The following is a 13,542-nucleotide window of genomic DNA, read 5'->3' as shown; positions in this document are numbered from 1 at the left end:
CGCTGCTCATGGAAGAAGGCTTACATGTTACTTTTAGCCTTATTAGAATCGGCTCAGTTGGATAACATTGTCTATATGAAAGCATAGTTCAAATCGAGTCAGGAGTTATCACACTATCAAAATTTATATAATGGCATGTATTTCTGGACTCGTACAAGCTACATTCAGTGTGAGAATCGACTAAATCGTAGCTTTGATACCACTAAATTTAACACCCCTAACCCCCATCCGTTGCCAAAATAAGGTTACGAAGCATTACTGTAAAAACGTAACTTTAAAACATACATTTGCAAACTTTAATATAAACATATCATAATTCATTCATATACATGCATATCGTCTCTTAATCGAGCCATTGAGGCCTTAGAAACATTTAGAAATGATTCGAGACTAAATCAGAAACATTTGGAACATTGAAGAAAAAAGTTAGAAAAATTAAGTTGCAGGGGTCACACAACCGTATGGCCAGGTCTTGTGACTTATACAGCTGAGAGACGCGCCAATCGAAATAGGGACACACGGTCGTGTCCCAGCCCATGTAACTCTCTGAGTTGGGTCACATGGCCAAGCCACACGCTCGTGTGTCAAGCCGTGTGCTAGGCTGTGTAACTGCCTGACTTGAAACCTTTGAAACCTACAAGGGACACACAACCGTATCGCATGGCCATGTGTCACACACGGTTGAGACACACGCCCGTGTCTTAGGCTCTATGGACATGAAATTGGCCAAAATCAAATCATTTCCATCACTCATTTCAACAATGTACCTACAAGCAACTTACACCTATGATCAAGGCTATTACAGATTTGAGACGCAAGATTTAAAACCGGTAAGTACTCCTTTAGTTGCACACTTTAAACTCTCAATTTCCTATTCCCCATATAATGAATAAGATGAAAGGTACATGTCAAAAGTACCTTATTCAAGTATAGTTGGAAGCTTGATGTATGCAACGGTATGCACTCGTCCCGATATTTCACATGTTGTTAGTGTTGTTAGTCGATACATGGCAAATCCTAGTAAGTTACACTGGCATGCAATTAAGTGGATCTTCAGATATTTACGGGTTACTTCTAACATGTGCTTAAGTTTGGAAGAACTTAAAAGGATCTAGTCAGATATGTTGATTTTGATTATGTAGGAGACTTAGACCGAAGAAGGTCTCTCACAAGTTACCTATTTGTTTTTGGGAATTGTACCATTATTTGGAAAGTGACAGTTCAAGCTATAGTGACTTTGTCAACTACTAAAGTAGAATACATGGAAATTATAGAAATAGTAAAAGAATCAATTTGGTTAAGGGACCTGTTTAGTATTTTGTGATAGTCAAAGTTTCATACGTCTCACCAAAGATCAAATGCATCACGAGAGAACAAAGCACATAGACATTCGTTATCATTTTGTTCGAGAGGTGATCATTCAAGGGGATATTCAAATTCTTAAAATTGGCACAAAACACAATCTGGCTGACATTTGACAAAGAGCCTTCCGGTTTTAAAGTTCAAGCATTGCTCGGGCTTGGTAAGTATCTGACGAAGAATCAGTTAAGCCTGTAACAGGGCTCAGCAAGGTAGTTGGTCCAAATTCGAGTCAAGGTGGAGATTTGTGGGAGAATGCATGTTATTTTGACCAAAATTTATTTTGGTTTCTCTTCTCTTAGTTAAACTTTGTTTTTAGTTTCCCAATTAAACTCTAATTAACCTAGAGTTGTTGTAGTCATATATGCTACGAATTTCAGCCTCTAAATTGACCTTAGTTACTCTAGGCTTTACACAACAAAAAATACTTAGATTGAGAGAATTTTATTCTTTGTTTCGAATGATTTTTCTTGTGGGGCTTCGAGTTTTTCTTTTAATTCTGTCTATCTTTTGTACTTTTCTTTATTATAGTGAAATATCCTTTTATTTATGATTTTTTATCCTCTTTTGATGAGTTTTTTCAAGTAAAGTTTGCGTGTTCAATCTTTTTTATTCTTATTCTCTTCACTTTATTCGTTGTTTAATCGATTTTATCCCCTACAATTAATAAGAAAAAAAAACTATATCAATTTAATATAATTTGAATAAAAAACCAATAAAGATGAAAATATTTTTTTTAAAATCAAATCAATATGATAAATTAAGTAAAAACATAACATAAATATAACACGAAAATTAAATTTTAAATTAAAACACGTTAATAATATGTAAAAGATAATATAAATTGATACATAAAAATATTTAATGATCAGCCAAAATTTTAAGACTTGCGGACGACATTAAAAGCTAAATGTAGAATCTAATATATTTACATAAATGTTACAAAAAGAAAATATTAACGTATCAAAAAATTGACACGTGAACGCCCTAAATTCATGCACTTAGCCAATGTTGAAGAAATGAGAGAAATACTCTTATAATAAAAATCAAGACCATTAATTACTTATCAATGAAAATCTTCTAATTTCTCAATTCTGGCCTCATAACGATTTGAGGATAACTTTCCTTTATTTTTTTTTTCTATTTTACTAACTCTTATTTATTGTGATAGATTATAGATATAGTTTTACTAGCTTTTTTCTCGTATTAATTAAAGTATATGATATTAAATTATTCAATCATTTCATAAATATTACTATTGAAAAAGTAAAAATAATATAAATATTTAATTTTTATAATGATGATGGTTTAAATTATAATTAATATAAATTAAGATAAAAAATTTAATATTTAAAATAATCATGAATGATTAGATATTGCTCCCCCACTATGATTTTAATTTTGCTCTTAAATTTAGAATATGATTTAACGAGGAGAAAAACACTATGAAAAATTAAGTTATTAATAAAAATTACATAACGAAAAGTTGTATAAAAAATACGCTCGTATGCAAAATTGGTAACTAAATTTTCAATAAAGTCGGTAATATCTTTTTCATTTATCTAAATTTTCAATAAAATTCAATTTTAATAATTTAAAAAATGAGCGTATGAATGAATAAGTAAAATTTTAATTTTAGGGACTTGAACCACATATTTATATTTTCAATATTGGATATTAAAAAGATATATAAGGACCTAATATTAAGAAAAAAAATTGGACTAAGTGTGCTTATATTTATATATTTTTTCATAACCTATGATTAAACAAATTATAGAAAAAATTATTAACATATATGATCTTGTTATATGAACGAATATTTAATATTGATAAATTGTTAAAGAAAATTAAATTGAAATAATATTCATTTTAAACTTTAGTTCATAAAAATATGTGGCAAATAATTACCATGCCAAATAGCAATTTTTGATTATACCATATTATAATGCGGCTAAATTAGTCTTAGATGCTTTTTTTTTTGGTCTTTTAGGTTTTTTTTTATTTAGGGAAATAGGTCGTTTTTGTAAAGAGTGTGTGAAAGCGCGTCTAGCTAAGTGTAATGGTCAGGTTTTTTTTAACTTTGACAACGATAAAATTTTTGAAGGGCCCCAACGGTAATTTTTTTCCTATAAATACCAATCAATTTTTCATTCTTTTCACTCAAATCCAACTCTCTCAATTCTTTCTCAACTCTGTCAATTTTCTCAAGTTTTATTCTAAATTTCTCGATACGCTTGCTTAAAAATATTTTACATTTATTTAATTATATCGTATATTATTTGTTTCGATTAAGTTTTCATGAATAACAACCTCTCTGATTCATTTCGACGACAAGCACATTTTTGCCACTCAAGCGATATTGGTAAGACGAAATTTTAAAATTTTTTTTCAATTAAGTTGTAACACCTTGAATACTGGGCTAGAAGTTTTGACATTTGTGGTTAGGGTCAGTGAGTAGGTTGTGCTATTGTGTTTAGTTGCGCGTTTAAGTGATAGAATGGGCCTACTGGTCTGGTGGTTGAGTGAATGATTGTGTACCTCAAGGTTCTGGGTTCTCGAGTCTTTGTGTGTGTGCTTTGGAGAAATATTTTTTATTTCATTTTGTTTTGTTAAGTAGCAGTTTTGTTTTAAGTTAAAAGATATAACTTTTTATTTTTATTTTTTATTTGATTACTTTTTGGACGTTCTCCTCTTCCCTTTTCTTTGTTTTTTTTTCTTTTGTTCTTTTTTTTTTTGGAAAACGATTTTGCTTGTGGATTTTGGAGAGCTTCGTTTCCTTGTCGTCGAGTCGGTGTCTAGACGTCATTGATCGCGAATCAGGTGTGGGTTCCGTATCTTTTCTAATTTATTTGCATATTCTCAATTTGACTTAGTGAAAGTCGGTAATTTATGTATGTGTTCACAAATATGTTATTTATGATGTTGGACTGTTGTTTTTGTGCTTGGAACTTGTTTGATTTGGTGTAATTTCGAGTTATCGAGGGCTGTGAAGTGCTTCGAGGGTGAAGGCATGTTTTTTCTGAGTTGTTTTAGGGTGGATTCATGACCATACGAGTGGCCACATGGGCGTGTGCCCCCACGCAGGTGGTCCACACGGTCGTGTGCAGATAAGAATTAGGGTTTTCGAGTAAAATTTGGTGACACACAGTCTGGCCACACGATCATGTGACCAGTTTAGGGATTTTTGACGATTTCCACACGACCGTGTCCCTTGGGCACACTGGCATGGGTGTTTGGGAATTAGGGATTTAGTGATGTGGTGCCACACGGCCTGGCCACATAGCCCTGTGGCTAATTTGGGGATTTAGGGATCCCACACAGGGGTGTGTTTTGGACATACAGCCGTGTTTGGTGGGTACACCGGAGTGTGAGACCCTCACACAGTCGTGTCTGCCCTGTACTCTATTTTAGTACAAATGGACAAAGAGTTATATGACCTATTTACACGACCATCTCTCTGGCCCACACGGGCATGTACCTCATCCATACGGCCATGTGCCTCTTCCGTACAGGCGTGTTGACCCCCCACACGGGCATGTTGACCCCCTACTTGGTCTAGGCATTTTCACGCGGCCAGAGCACACGGTCTCATGGTCCTAAGTCATCAACTTTAGTTCTGTGTATGTTTTGATATGAAAATGAGTTTGTGTGTTCTGACCCTTAGCTAGGCTTTAGTGAGGGTAGTTAAGACTCTGATATGGGCTTCGACTTATGTGTTATTTGTGACTATCCTGAACCCGGTTAACTTGGTGTGTGTACATATTTATTTTTGTCTGATTGTCTATTGATGTGTTCATTATTTCTGTGAGGTTGTAAGCATACATGCACTTGCATAAAGAAATTTTAGGGTTGGTTGTGAAAAGAAGAAAGACTGATTCTGATCTGATTTGGTAGTTTTACTGCAACTTATTCGTACAATAGTTTACCGCACTGTACCGCATGTACGTTAGCTTTCCTGTGTACCATTATCAGATCTAGCAGTTTAAACTGCAACATGTCTATACAGCGGATTACCACATTGCACTGTATCACATATATGCTAGCCATGCTGCGTATGAATATCTGAGTGACTTGGTCCACATACATGGTGTGTAGGGTTGGATAGGCTTTCCGAGGTCCTATATGGTATGTTTGGTTGGATTAGCTTAAATAGCTCTTTTGGAGTGTGATCGGGGGACGAAGAGGTGTTTTGGCTAGATGGGTGGGTTTTTATTACCTAACTGCATTCATATGCATCTATTTGAGTGTTTTGAGATAACTGTTTTCTGTCTGACTGAAAAACACTTGTGACTGAGTGTCTGTGTGTGACTTGGTGTGCTTGAGTTGTTTCGTTCTATTGGGACGTTGGTTTCAAGGTTACTTTCTGACTCTGGGTATATTTGTAAGTCTATTTAGCTATTGAATTAAGTTCCATAATTCTGTTATTAGTCACGTGTCAAACTCACACCGAGGTCGTGTAGCTCACCCTATTTAGTGTTTCCCCTTTTTAGGTACAATTATGTGTTCTGATGCTGGGCTCAGTATGCAGAGATCTCGGTAGTGTAACATTTTTTAAAACTAGCTTTTAAGGTGTTTTTTGTAAATTTGAATTCTTAATAAACGATTTTAGACTGTAAGATCTGTCTTAAACACTATGGTATAAATTTTAGGTTTTACGCATGTAAGCGTTATTTAGTTTGAATTTTTAACAATAATGGGAATTTGATATTTGAGAATTTTTACGCAATTAAAATTTTCTTACGATCACTTCGATGACCAATGTAACCTCCAAGATACGGTCCGAACTTCTAGGTCGAGTTTAAGGCGTTACATAAGTTAATTTTAAAGTATTTTTCAAAGGGCCCAATCACTGAAATTCGTGGTTACTTGCAAGTAGAGGTCCTCATGGGCCGGGCGGCACGGCCCGGCCCGACGGCCTGCCCGAAATATGGGCTTGGGCAAAAAAATGAGGCCCGATTAAAAAATGGGCCGGGCCTCGGGCACCACTTTTTTGGCCCGGGCCCGGCCCGAATATAATAAATATTTTTATTTTTTTATTTTTAAAATACTTTTAAAATACTTTTTTTAATTTTTTTTAATTTTAAAATATTTTTAAAATACTTTTTAAAATTTTTTTAATTTTAAAATATTTTTAAAATACTTTTTTTAAGTTTTTTTAATTTTTAAAATAAATTTTTGGTATTTATTTAAAAAACGGGCTGGGCCGGGTCGAGCTCAAGCTTATGAATTTTTTTCCGGGTCGGGCCTGGGCAACATTCTAGGCCCATATTTCGGGCTGGGCTGGGCCCGGGCCTAAGACTCGGGCCAAATTTTTTCTCGGGCCCGGCCCGGCCCATGAGCACCTCTACTTGCAAGATGCGGGATTTTTACATGCGTCTCATATGCTCAAGGGCTGCAAACTCGATCCTACACTTATTAGTGTGTTGGTGAAAAGATGAAGGCTTGGGACGCACACTTTCCATCTTCCATGCAGTGAGTGTACAATCACAATCGAGGACTTAGTTTTACAACTCGTTTTACAATCGAGGTCAGTCATCACGCGGTCGTTCCTAGTAAAGAGAACATCTGTGATGCATTTTTGGGAAGGTGTTGTATAAGTTTCATGGTGTCCAGATGGATATGAAGTGGTTGGAAACCAATTTCAAAGAGCTTCCTATTGACACGTCGGCATTGTCAAATAATATTATGCTCGGGCATTCATCCTGAGGTTAATCAGAGGCAATTTAATGCCTGATAAATCTCAAAATTTGGTACATATAAGGTAGCTACTACACCTAGTCAACTTCAAAGAAAGCAAACAAATGAGTTGGGGATCATCCGTGTTGGCCACGTTGTATCGGGAGTTGTGTCAGGAGGCGGAACTAGATAATATGTCAATCGATGGTTGCTTGCTCCTACTGTAGTTATCGGTCTAGTGGTGACTACCATTTCTACGTCCCCGAGTGAACGGCTCATATATGTTTCTATTGGTGACAAGGTAAAATAATTTCTTAATAAATATGTAGTTTGTATAGTAAATGTTATTTATTATATGTTTAAATTAACATATTGCTTATATAGGTGGAACCATGGCTGAGTTACGTGGGACTACCTGAGCAACTCGAAGCTATTTGGTTGCTGTTAGATAAACGCTTGGAAGCCGAGGTTAGTTATTTATTTACCCTAAACCTATAATAATTATGCAATGATTTATAAAATAAAATTTTGTACATAACAGGATTTATAATTGTGCATTGCAATTTGAATGGATGCCATATGCCGACCTAGATATCATAGAATGTATCCCGTCAAAATTTTTGGCCAATTAGAGTATGTAGGACGCAAATGTGTCATTGATAGCTTACACAATAGTGGAAATGCACAAATGGAATCGAGTTATGTGACAATTCGGGTGGAGGCAACAAATTTTGCTGTCGCCGTGAGACATGGAAGCACTGCACAAGCTAGATCTGCGGTGGAAGAACGAATTGAGTTGATAAGATTACCATAAGGAGTACATCGATATTTGGGATCGTAGGATGAAATTTTTACCCATTCGCGACCCCTATTTCTCATTGGACACGATGGTCTGTTTGGAATACATGCCCTGGTTTAGAGTCGTCGGCAACCCATTAATAACTACAACTGCTATCGTGCCGACCTGAGTTTGGCCTCTACTGTGCTGGAACATCCACTCTCCACCTAAGAGCCCTCTTGTGTCCACATTGGTGTTAGCCTTCGAATAAGAATGAAATGTTAAAGATACCGATTGCCTAGAAATAAAGAAAAAAAATACATTGATTACATCGAAAATATCTTAGTTTTTCCTATGATTATGGACTCAATCTTATGTATGGTATATAAGGTATCATTTGTAGGTATCCAAAAAGTTTGAACTCTTGACCGCATAACGACAGTCAACTGTCCCTTAGTTATACTCGAACCTATGACCACATCACAGTCACTGATTGGGACCTCCACTTAGTCTTTGACTCGTGACCGTATCAAGTACTGTCACCCCGAAACCTGACTTCCATAGGATGGGTTTTTGAGGTAATGGTCCTATCCTGACATAACATATGAAATGTATGTATTCTGAGATGCATTATCACATCCCCAACCCCTCCAATCTACCTACAAACTTTCGCGATTTAAACCCTAAAATCCTAATCCTAACAAAAATAAAAAAACCCTAAACCTAGGAGAGAGTGTGTGTGAAAGTGCGTCCAACTGGGTGTGCTTTCTACATTGTTGGTAGGAAAGCGCGCACAACTAGATGCGCTTTCACACACTTTCTTCAAACCTATTTCCCTAAATTTAAAAAAGAAAAAGGGCTTAAAAGACCAAATAAAAAAATTACATATAACACTAATTTAGTGTTATAATATTTTCCTTAATTGTAATTTTAAATTATTGTTATGAATGCTATTAAGTGGATATTCAACATTTCATCTTCCTCAACCTTTTACCTTTCATCTTCTTGTAACCCTTTCTTATTTATGTATTAGAAAATGATGAGTTTTTATATTATCATTATTGTTATTATTCTATAACAATTGCTATAATATATATATTTATTAGATTCTCAATTCATAATTGCACAATTTGTGATTTCTAGAAGCAAATGACAGATTTTATTATACTTTTGTTCTGACCGAGAATTGATTAAAAAAAGGGTACGTTTTCCAAACATCAAACCCAATGAATTACATGATCCAGATTGTTTAATAATATTGCATCATATTGTATATTTATATATATGATTTTTTGCTATTTTTTACAATAACAATTTTAAAACATCCATAATGTTCACATTAATTTTTTTTAATTATATTTATGCCGTGTAGAAAATTAGCAAATGGGTACCACTTTTTTTTCGGGCCCCGCCTGAATATATAATAAATATATATTTTTTATTTTTTTATTTTAAAATATTTTTTTATTTTTTATTTTTAAAATAAATTTTTAGTGTTTATTAAAAATAGGCCGAGTCAAGCCTGGCCTAAGACGCGAGCTAAAATTTTTTTCTAGGCCCAGCCTAAATTCAACCCGGCCTGATCCATGATCACCTCTAATGCCGTGTTTAATATTTCACATATGAATGTTTATCCCTTTTAGGTGGATGATAGAATCAACCTATATAGAAGATTATTTAATATTTGCAGCTCATGACTGCAATGTGCATATATATATATATATATTATTTTACACATCATGACTTGTATAAGTCAACTAAGCTCATCTTCCCCTTGGCCAAGAAGCTAAACGTTTGAAATTATTAATGCCTTCAAATTATATTAAATGTTGACAATTTTTTATTATTAAAGTAGATTATCATGGTAAAAATATTAAAATATAAAAAAACTTTTATTAAAAATAAAAATAAATATATTTATAAAATATTGTTATTAAAAACAATTTAAGATATCAAATATTATAGTGTCTTAAAGATTAAATTTTATTATGTGTATTTTTTTATTTATTACATAAAATATAAAATTACAAAAATATTTTTATGGATATAATTTAAGATATCAAATATTATAGTGTCTTAAGATTAAATAGGAGGATAAATGTGCTCATCGCCGACGTTCTCTTACACTTATAATAATATCAATGCCAATAAGCTAAAACTCAATCCACAATTTAAAGGTTTTGGATATAATTACATTTTAAAATAAAAATATATTATACTAAAAATAATATTATATAAAAATTATTCCAAGAAAAACACAAATAAATTTAAATTTATATAACCTTTTAAATAAGATTAATAAATAAAATTAAGGCATAATGATTTTTTTAGCCCCTTATTTTATAAAAAGATCATTTTAGCCTTCAATTGCCTCTTTTAGTCTTTTAACTTGCATTATTTATCAAATCACCCCAAAATAGATAAAAATGTTAAAGTTTGTTAACTCTACTGATATGACGTACGCGTGGGTTGCCATGTGTATGTCCCGTTAGCAATTAATTAATTTTTTAAAATTTAAAAAATTCATTAATTGCTGATATGGAATCCACATGGTAATTCACGTGTATGTTATGTCAGCAAAGTTAACGAACGTTAAATTTTCCATTCTTTTTGAATGATTTGATAAATAATACAAGTTTAAAGACTATAAAAAATGAAGATCTAAAATAATAATTTTGATAAAATTAAAGGACCAAATAAATTATTATACCTTATTAAGGTAGGATTGTATCAAAAGTAAAAGGAAACATGGGAAGCTCTTTTAATATTTTCATTTATGAAACTTTAATTATGACATAAAAATCATCAAAGAAAAATCAACATAACATTGATTTATATTTTCTTATAACCTCTAATATTTAATATTGGATAATTACATTGATTGTAATTAAATTAAAAATTACGTATTTACCGAATTGGAATTTGAAATATTAGTTGAAGAGATGCTGAGTTTCTTCTAGACTCCATCATTATTTCATCTTCAAGTCAAACAAAACATCGAGTGGAAGCTTCTATTAGTAATTTTATTTATTTATTTGCGTTTTGGTTTCGTTTTTCCAACCATACACTTGACCAAGTAGCCTAGATTTGGTCTTTTATAAGTTATATAATTCTGTCAATTTCCCTGTTAGAATCAGAAACAAATTTCATCCTGAAATTCTTCCAAGTTATTTTTTTCCTAAGATGATTTATCCTTTTCTTTGTGGTACTCTCCATCACCAACAAGAAGATGATGGAATCTGGTCTAGCAGCCCTGTCTGTTCACCGAGAAAATCAAAAAGAAAGAAAGACACCAAGAACCCCTACTCAACACGGGGGCTTGACCAATTTTCTGCACTTTTAGCAGAACTTGAAGAGAAAAGGCAAAAAATTTACTCACAAACGGGATCACAAAGCATGGTTCGATTCGTCTATAAGAACTCAAACGACTGTGTCCCAGTTGTGGTAAATCTGAAAGACAAGAAAGAAGAGAAAACCAAACCAGAAAACACCAAAGAAAGGTATGTTTCCGAACCCATTAATAAGCTTCAAACCCCATCAGGATCTGATAAAAACATGGATATGAAAGTGAAGAAGAAGAGATTTTCATGGAATAGTGCTCTGAGAAAGCCTTCTCATTACATCCCAGCAATTATAATATTGATTTTGTTGATTTTGGTGTTTTTCGGAAGATCAGTTGCAATATTAGGTACTTGTATTGGATGGTATGTAGTTCCTACAATCAATGGGGAAGGATCAAATTTAAGAACATCAATGAAAAAGAAAGATTATGGGAGAAGACAGAGTGGAAATAAATTGGTTGGTGGGAAACTATCCTTCCAAAAGAGTTAAAAAGAGTTAGGTTTACCTCTGCATCACAGGATCTGATGTAATCATTTCGTTTCTATTTTAATGTAAAATACAGTTTGTTGTATTATACGAGTTTTGAGAGCAAATCTGAGTTAAGTTGCCTTGTAATTGTATAATTTCTAGTGGAAATGGTTTAGATATTAGAGTTAATGTAGATACGAAGATTGCATGGATAGTATAACCTTTTTGCTAACCACTCACTATTCAAGTTTCGGACAATTGATTGTTTCCAAATCCAAATAAACGTTTTATTTCAATGGTTTTAGCTCAAAAAACTTCACACAATCGAACTTACTTTGGTAGGTTAGATTTTTTTAAGTTGAAATTCTACTAAATCTAATTATTGTAATCTAATTTCATTAATTAATTTTAATTTCTAATTTTTTTTTAATTAAAATATGACTAAATCTACAACTTATACATAATACATGGACCAATAGTAGAATTTAATCTTTTTTAATTTAAATGGACTCATGCCGAACTTGATGCCCAACTCAATCCATAAACATTTCTATTTATAGTGAATAAAAAATTGGCTTAAATTTTTAAGAAGCTCCTCAACTTCCCATTTCCAAAAAAAAAAAAAATCCAAGCTCCTCCACAAAAAATGCACCCAGTTAAGCCCTCTGACTAAATGTTGTTGTACCAAGACTTGTCTAAAACAATGATTAGCGTTCTCGTTTGACACTTAAAATGAAATGGGCTCAAACTCAATTATCCCCTCTCCCTCTCCTCCAATATTATAATGATAAAAAAAGACCAACTATTTTTGTTGTTGACCGTTATTGTAATGGTGTTGTAACACCGTATATTCAATCTGATCGCCGAATCTAGACTACAGGGTAATATACTTCATAACCCAAAATTAATTAAAACATTTATAATGCATATTCCGCCATTCTGACTTAATGAAATTATTATTAAAATACAGTTATCTAATTGACTACGCCACTAGAATTTATTTCGATTATGTAATCTTAATTTAAGATACCAAATATTTTACAAAGTAGTTTAAATATATCAAATATTTGCTTAGCTTGAAAATAATATATTTATCAAAACTAATTACAAATAAGACACTGACCTTGAGACTCCGCCTCTAGGTCGCCTCGCTATATACATATTACGACTAGGAAGCACAATCCCTCGAATACGAAAGATCCTGGTCTAGTCCCTCAACAAATATCGAATTCTCTCTTTATCTGCAATACATAATGTCACAAACATAAGTTCAAATGAACTTAGTGAGTTATCCATTCTTTGCATTAACAGAAAGCTAATAAGCTAACACTTATTGATTTAGAATTTAAGTATGACTGTCTATACTAGGACAGTTCGCCAATCTCCTTGGCGTGGTATTTTCTTCACACGATCCAACTTATTTGTACTTAGTACATCATCCTTAAATACACCGTCGCTTAATTATTTGCACAACCTAAAAGGCAATTCATTTTACTTGATTGTCTTTGATCTATTACGGACGACTTCAAAATAGATGATTTCGTAATCGACTATACAAAGGCTTACGCATAAATATTTCCCACTGATGAGACTTCACAGATGTAATATCAAAATGTAGTTAAATATTTGACCTCTTGGTGGATTATTCCTGCGAACTCTATCCTCATTAGTTTCCTATGCGGTCTTATATACAACTACTTCCTTGAGAGGAAATCTTCGAGTATTCTTACTTACAGACTTATGAAAGAAAACCTTTAGATGATTCCAATAACAACCTTTGCCTCAGAATAGATAATTCAAATAAGTAAGATCTTGGTAGATAGTTTTACTTGAGAACTGTTGTTAATAGCTTGTTCTGCCAGACTCAGATTCGTATTACGATCCTCATGGATTCTTTTTTCAGACCCAAGTATGTTATT

The 13,542-nt window shown here is 33.0% G+C and overlaps 1 protein-coding gene across 1 annotated transcript; it reads left to right on the top strand.

Annotated features, from left to right (window-relative positions):
• The first annotated feature begins 10,870 nt into the window (after positions 1 to 10,870).
• LOC107903855 (uncharacterized) lies at positions 10,871 to 11,805 on the top strand. The gene has a single exon (XM_016830026.2). It carries the CDS (start codon positions 10,997 to 10,999, stop codon positions 11,642 to 11,644), a length of 648 nt encoding a protein of 215 aa, XP_016685515.1. The 5' UTR covers positions 10,871 to 10,996; the 3' UTR covers positions 11,645 to 11,805.
• Positions 11,806 to 13,542: the final 1,737 nt, after the last annotated feature.

This window comes from Gossypium hirsutum, chromosome D13 (genome assembly GCF_007990345.1).
Source record: "Gossypium hirsutum isolate 1008001.06 chromosome D13, Gossypium_hirsutum_v2.1, whole genome shotgun sequence".
In the NCBI taxonomy this organism is placed as follows: Eukaryota; Viridiplantae; Streptophyta; class Magnoliopsida; order Malvales; family Malvaceae; genus Gossypium; species Gossypium hirsutum.
This window is presented reverse-complemented; position numbering and strand designations above follow the sequence as displayed.

Excerpts from the sequence above, each read along its gene's own strand:
- LOC107903855 (XM_016830026.2), top strand. The coding sequence starts at position 10,997 with ATGATTTATCCTTTTCTTTGTGGTACTCTCCATCACCAACAAGAAGAT.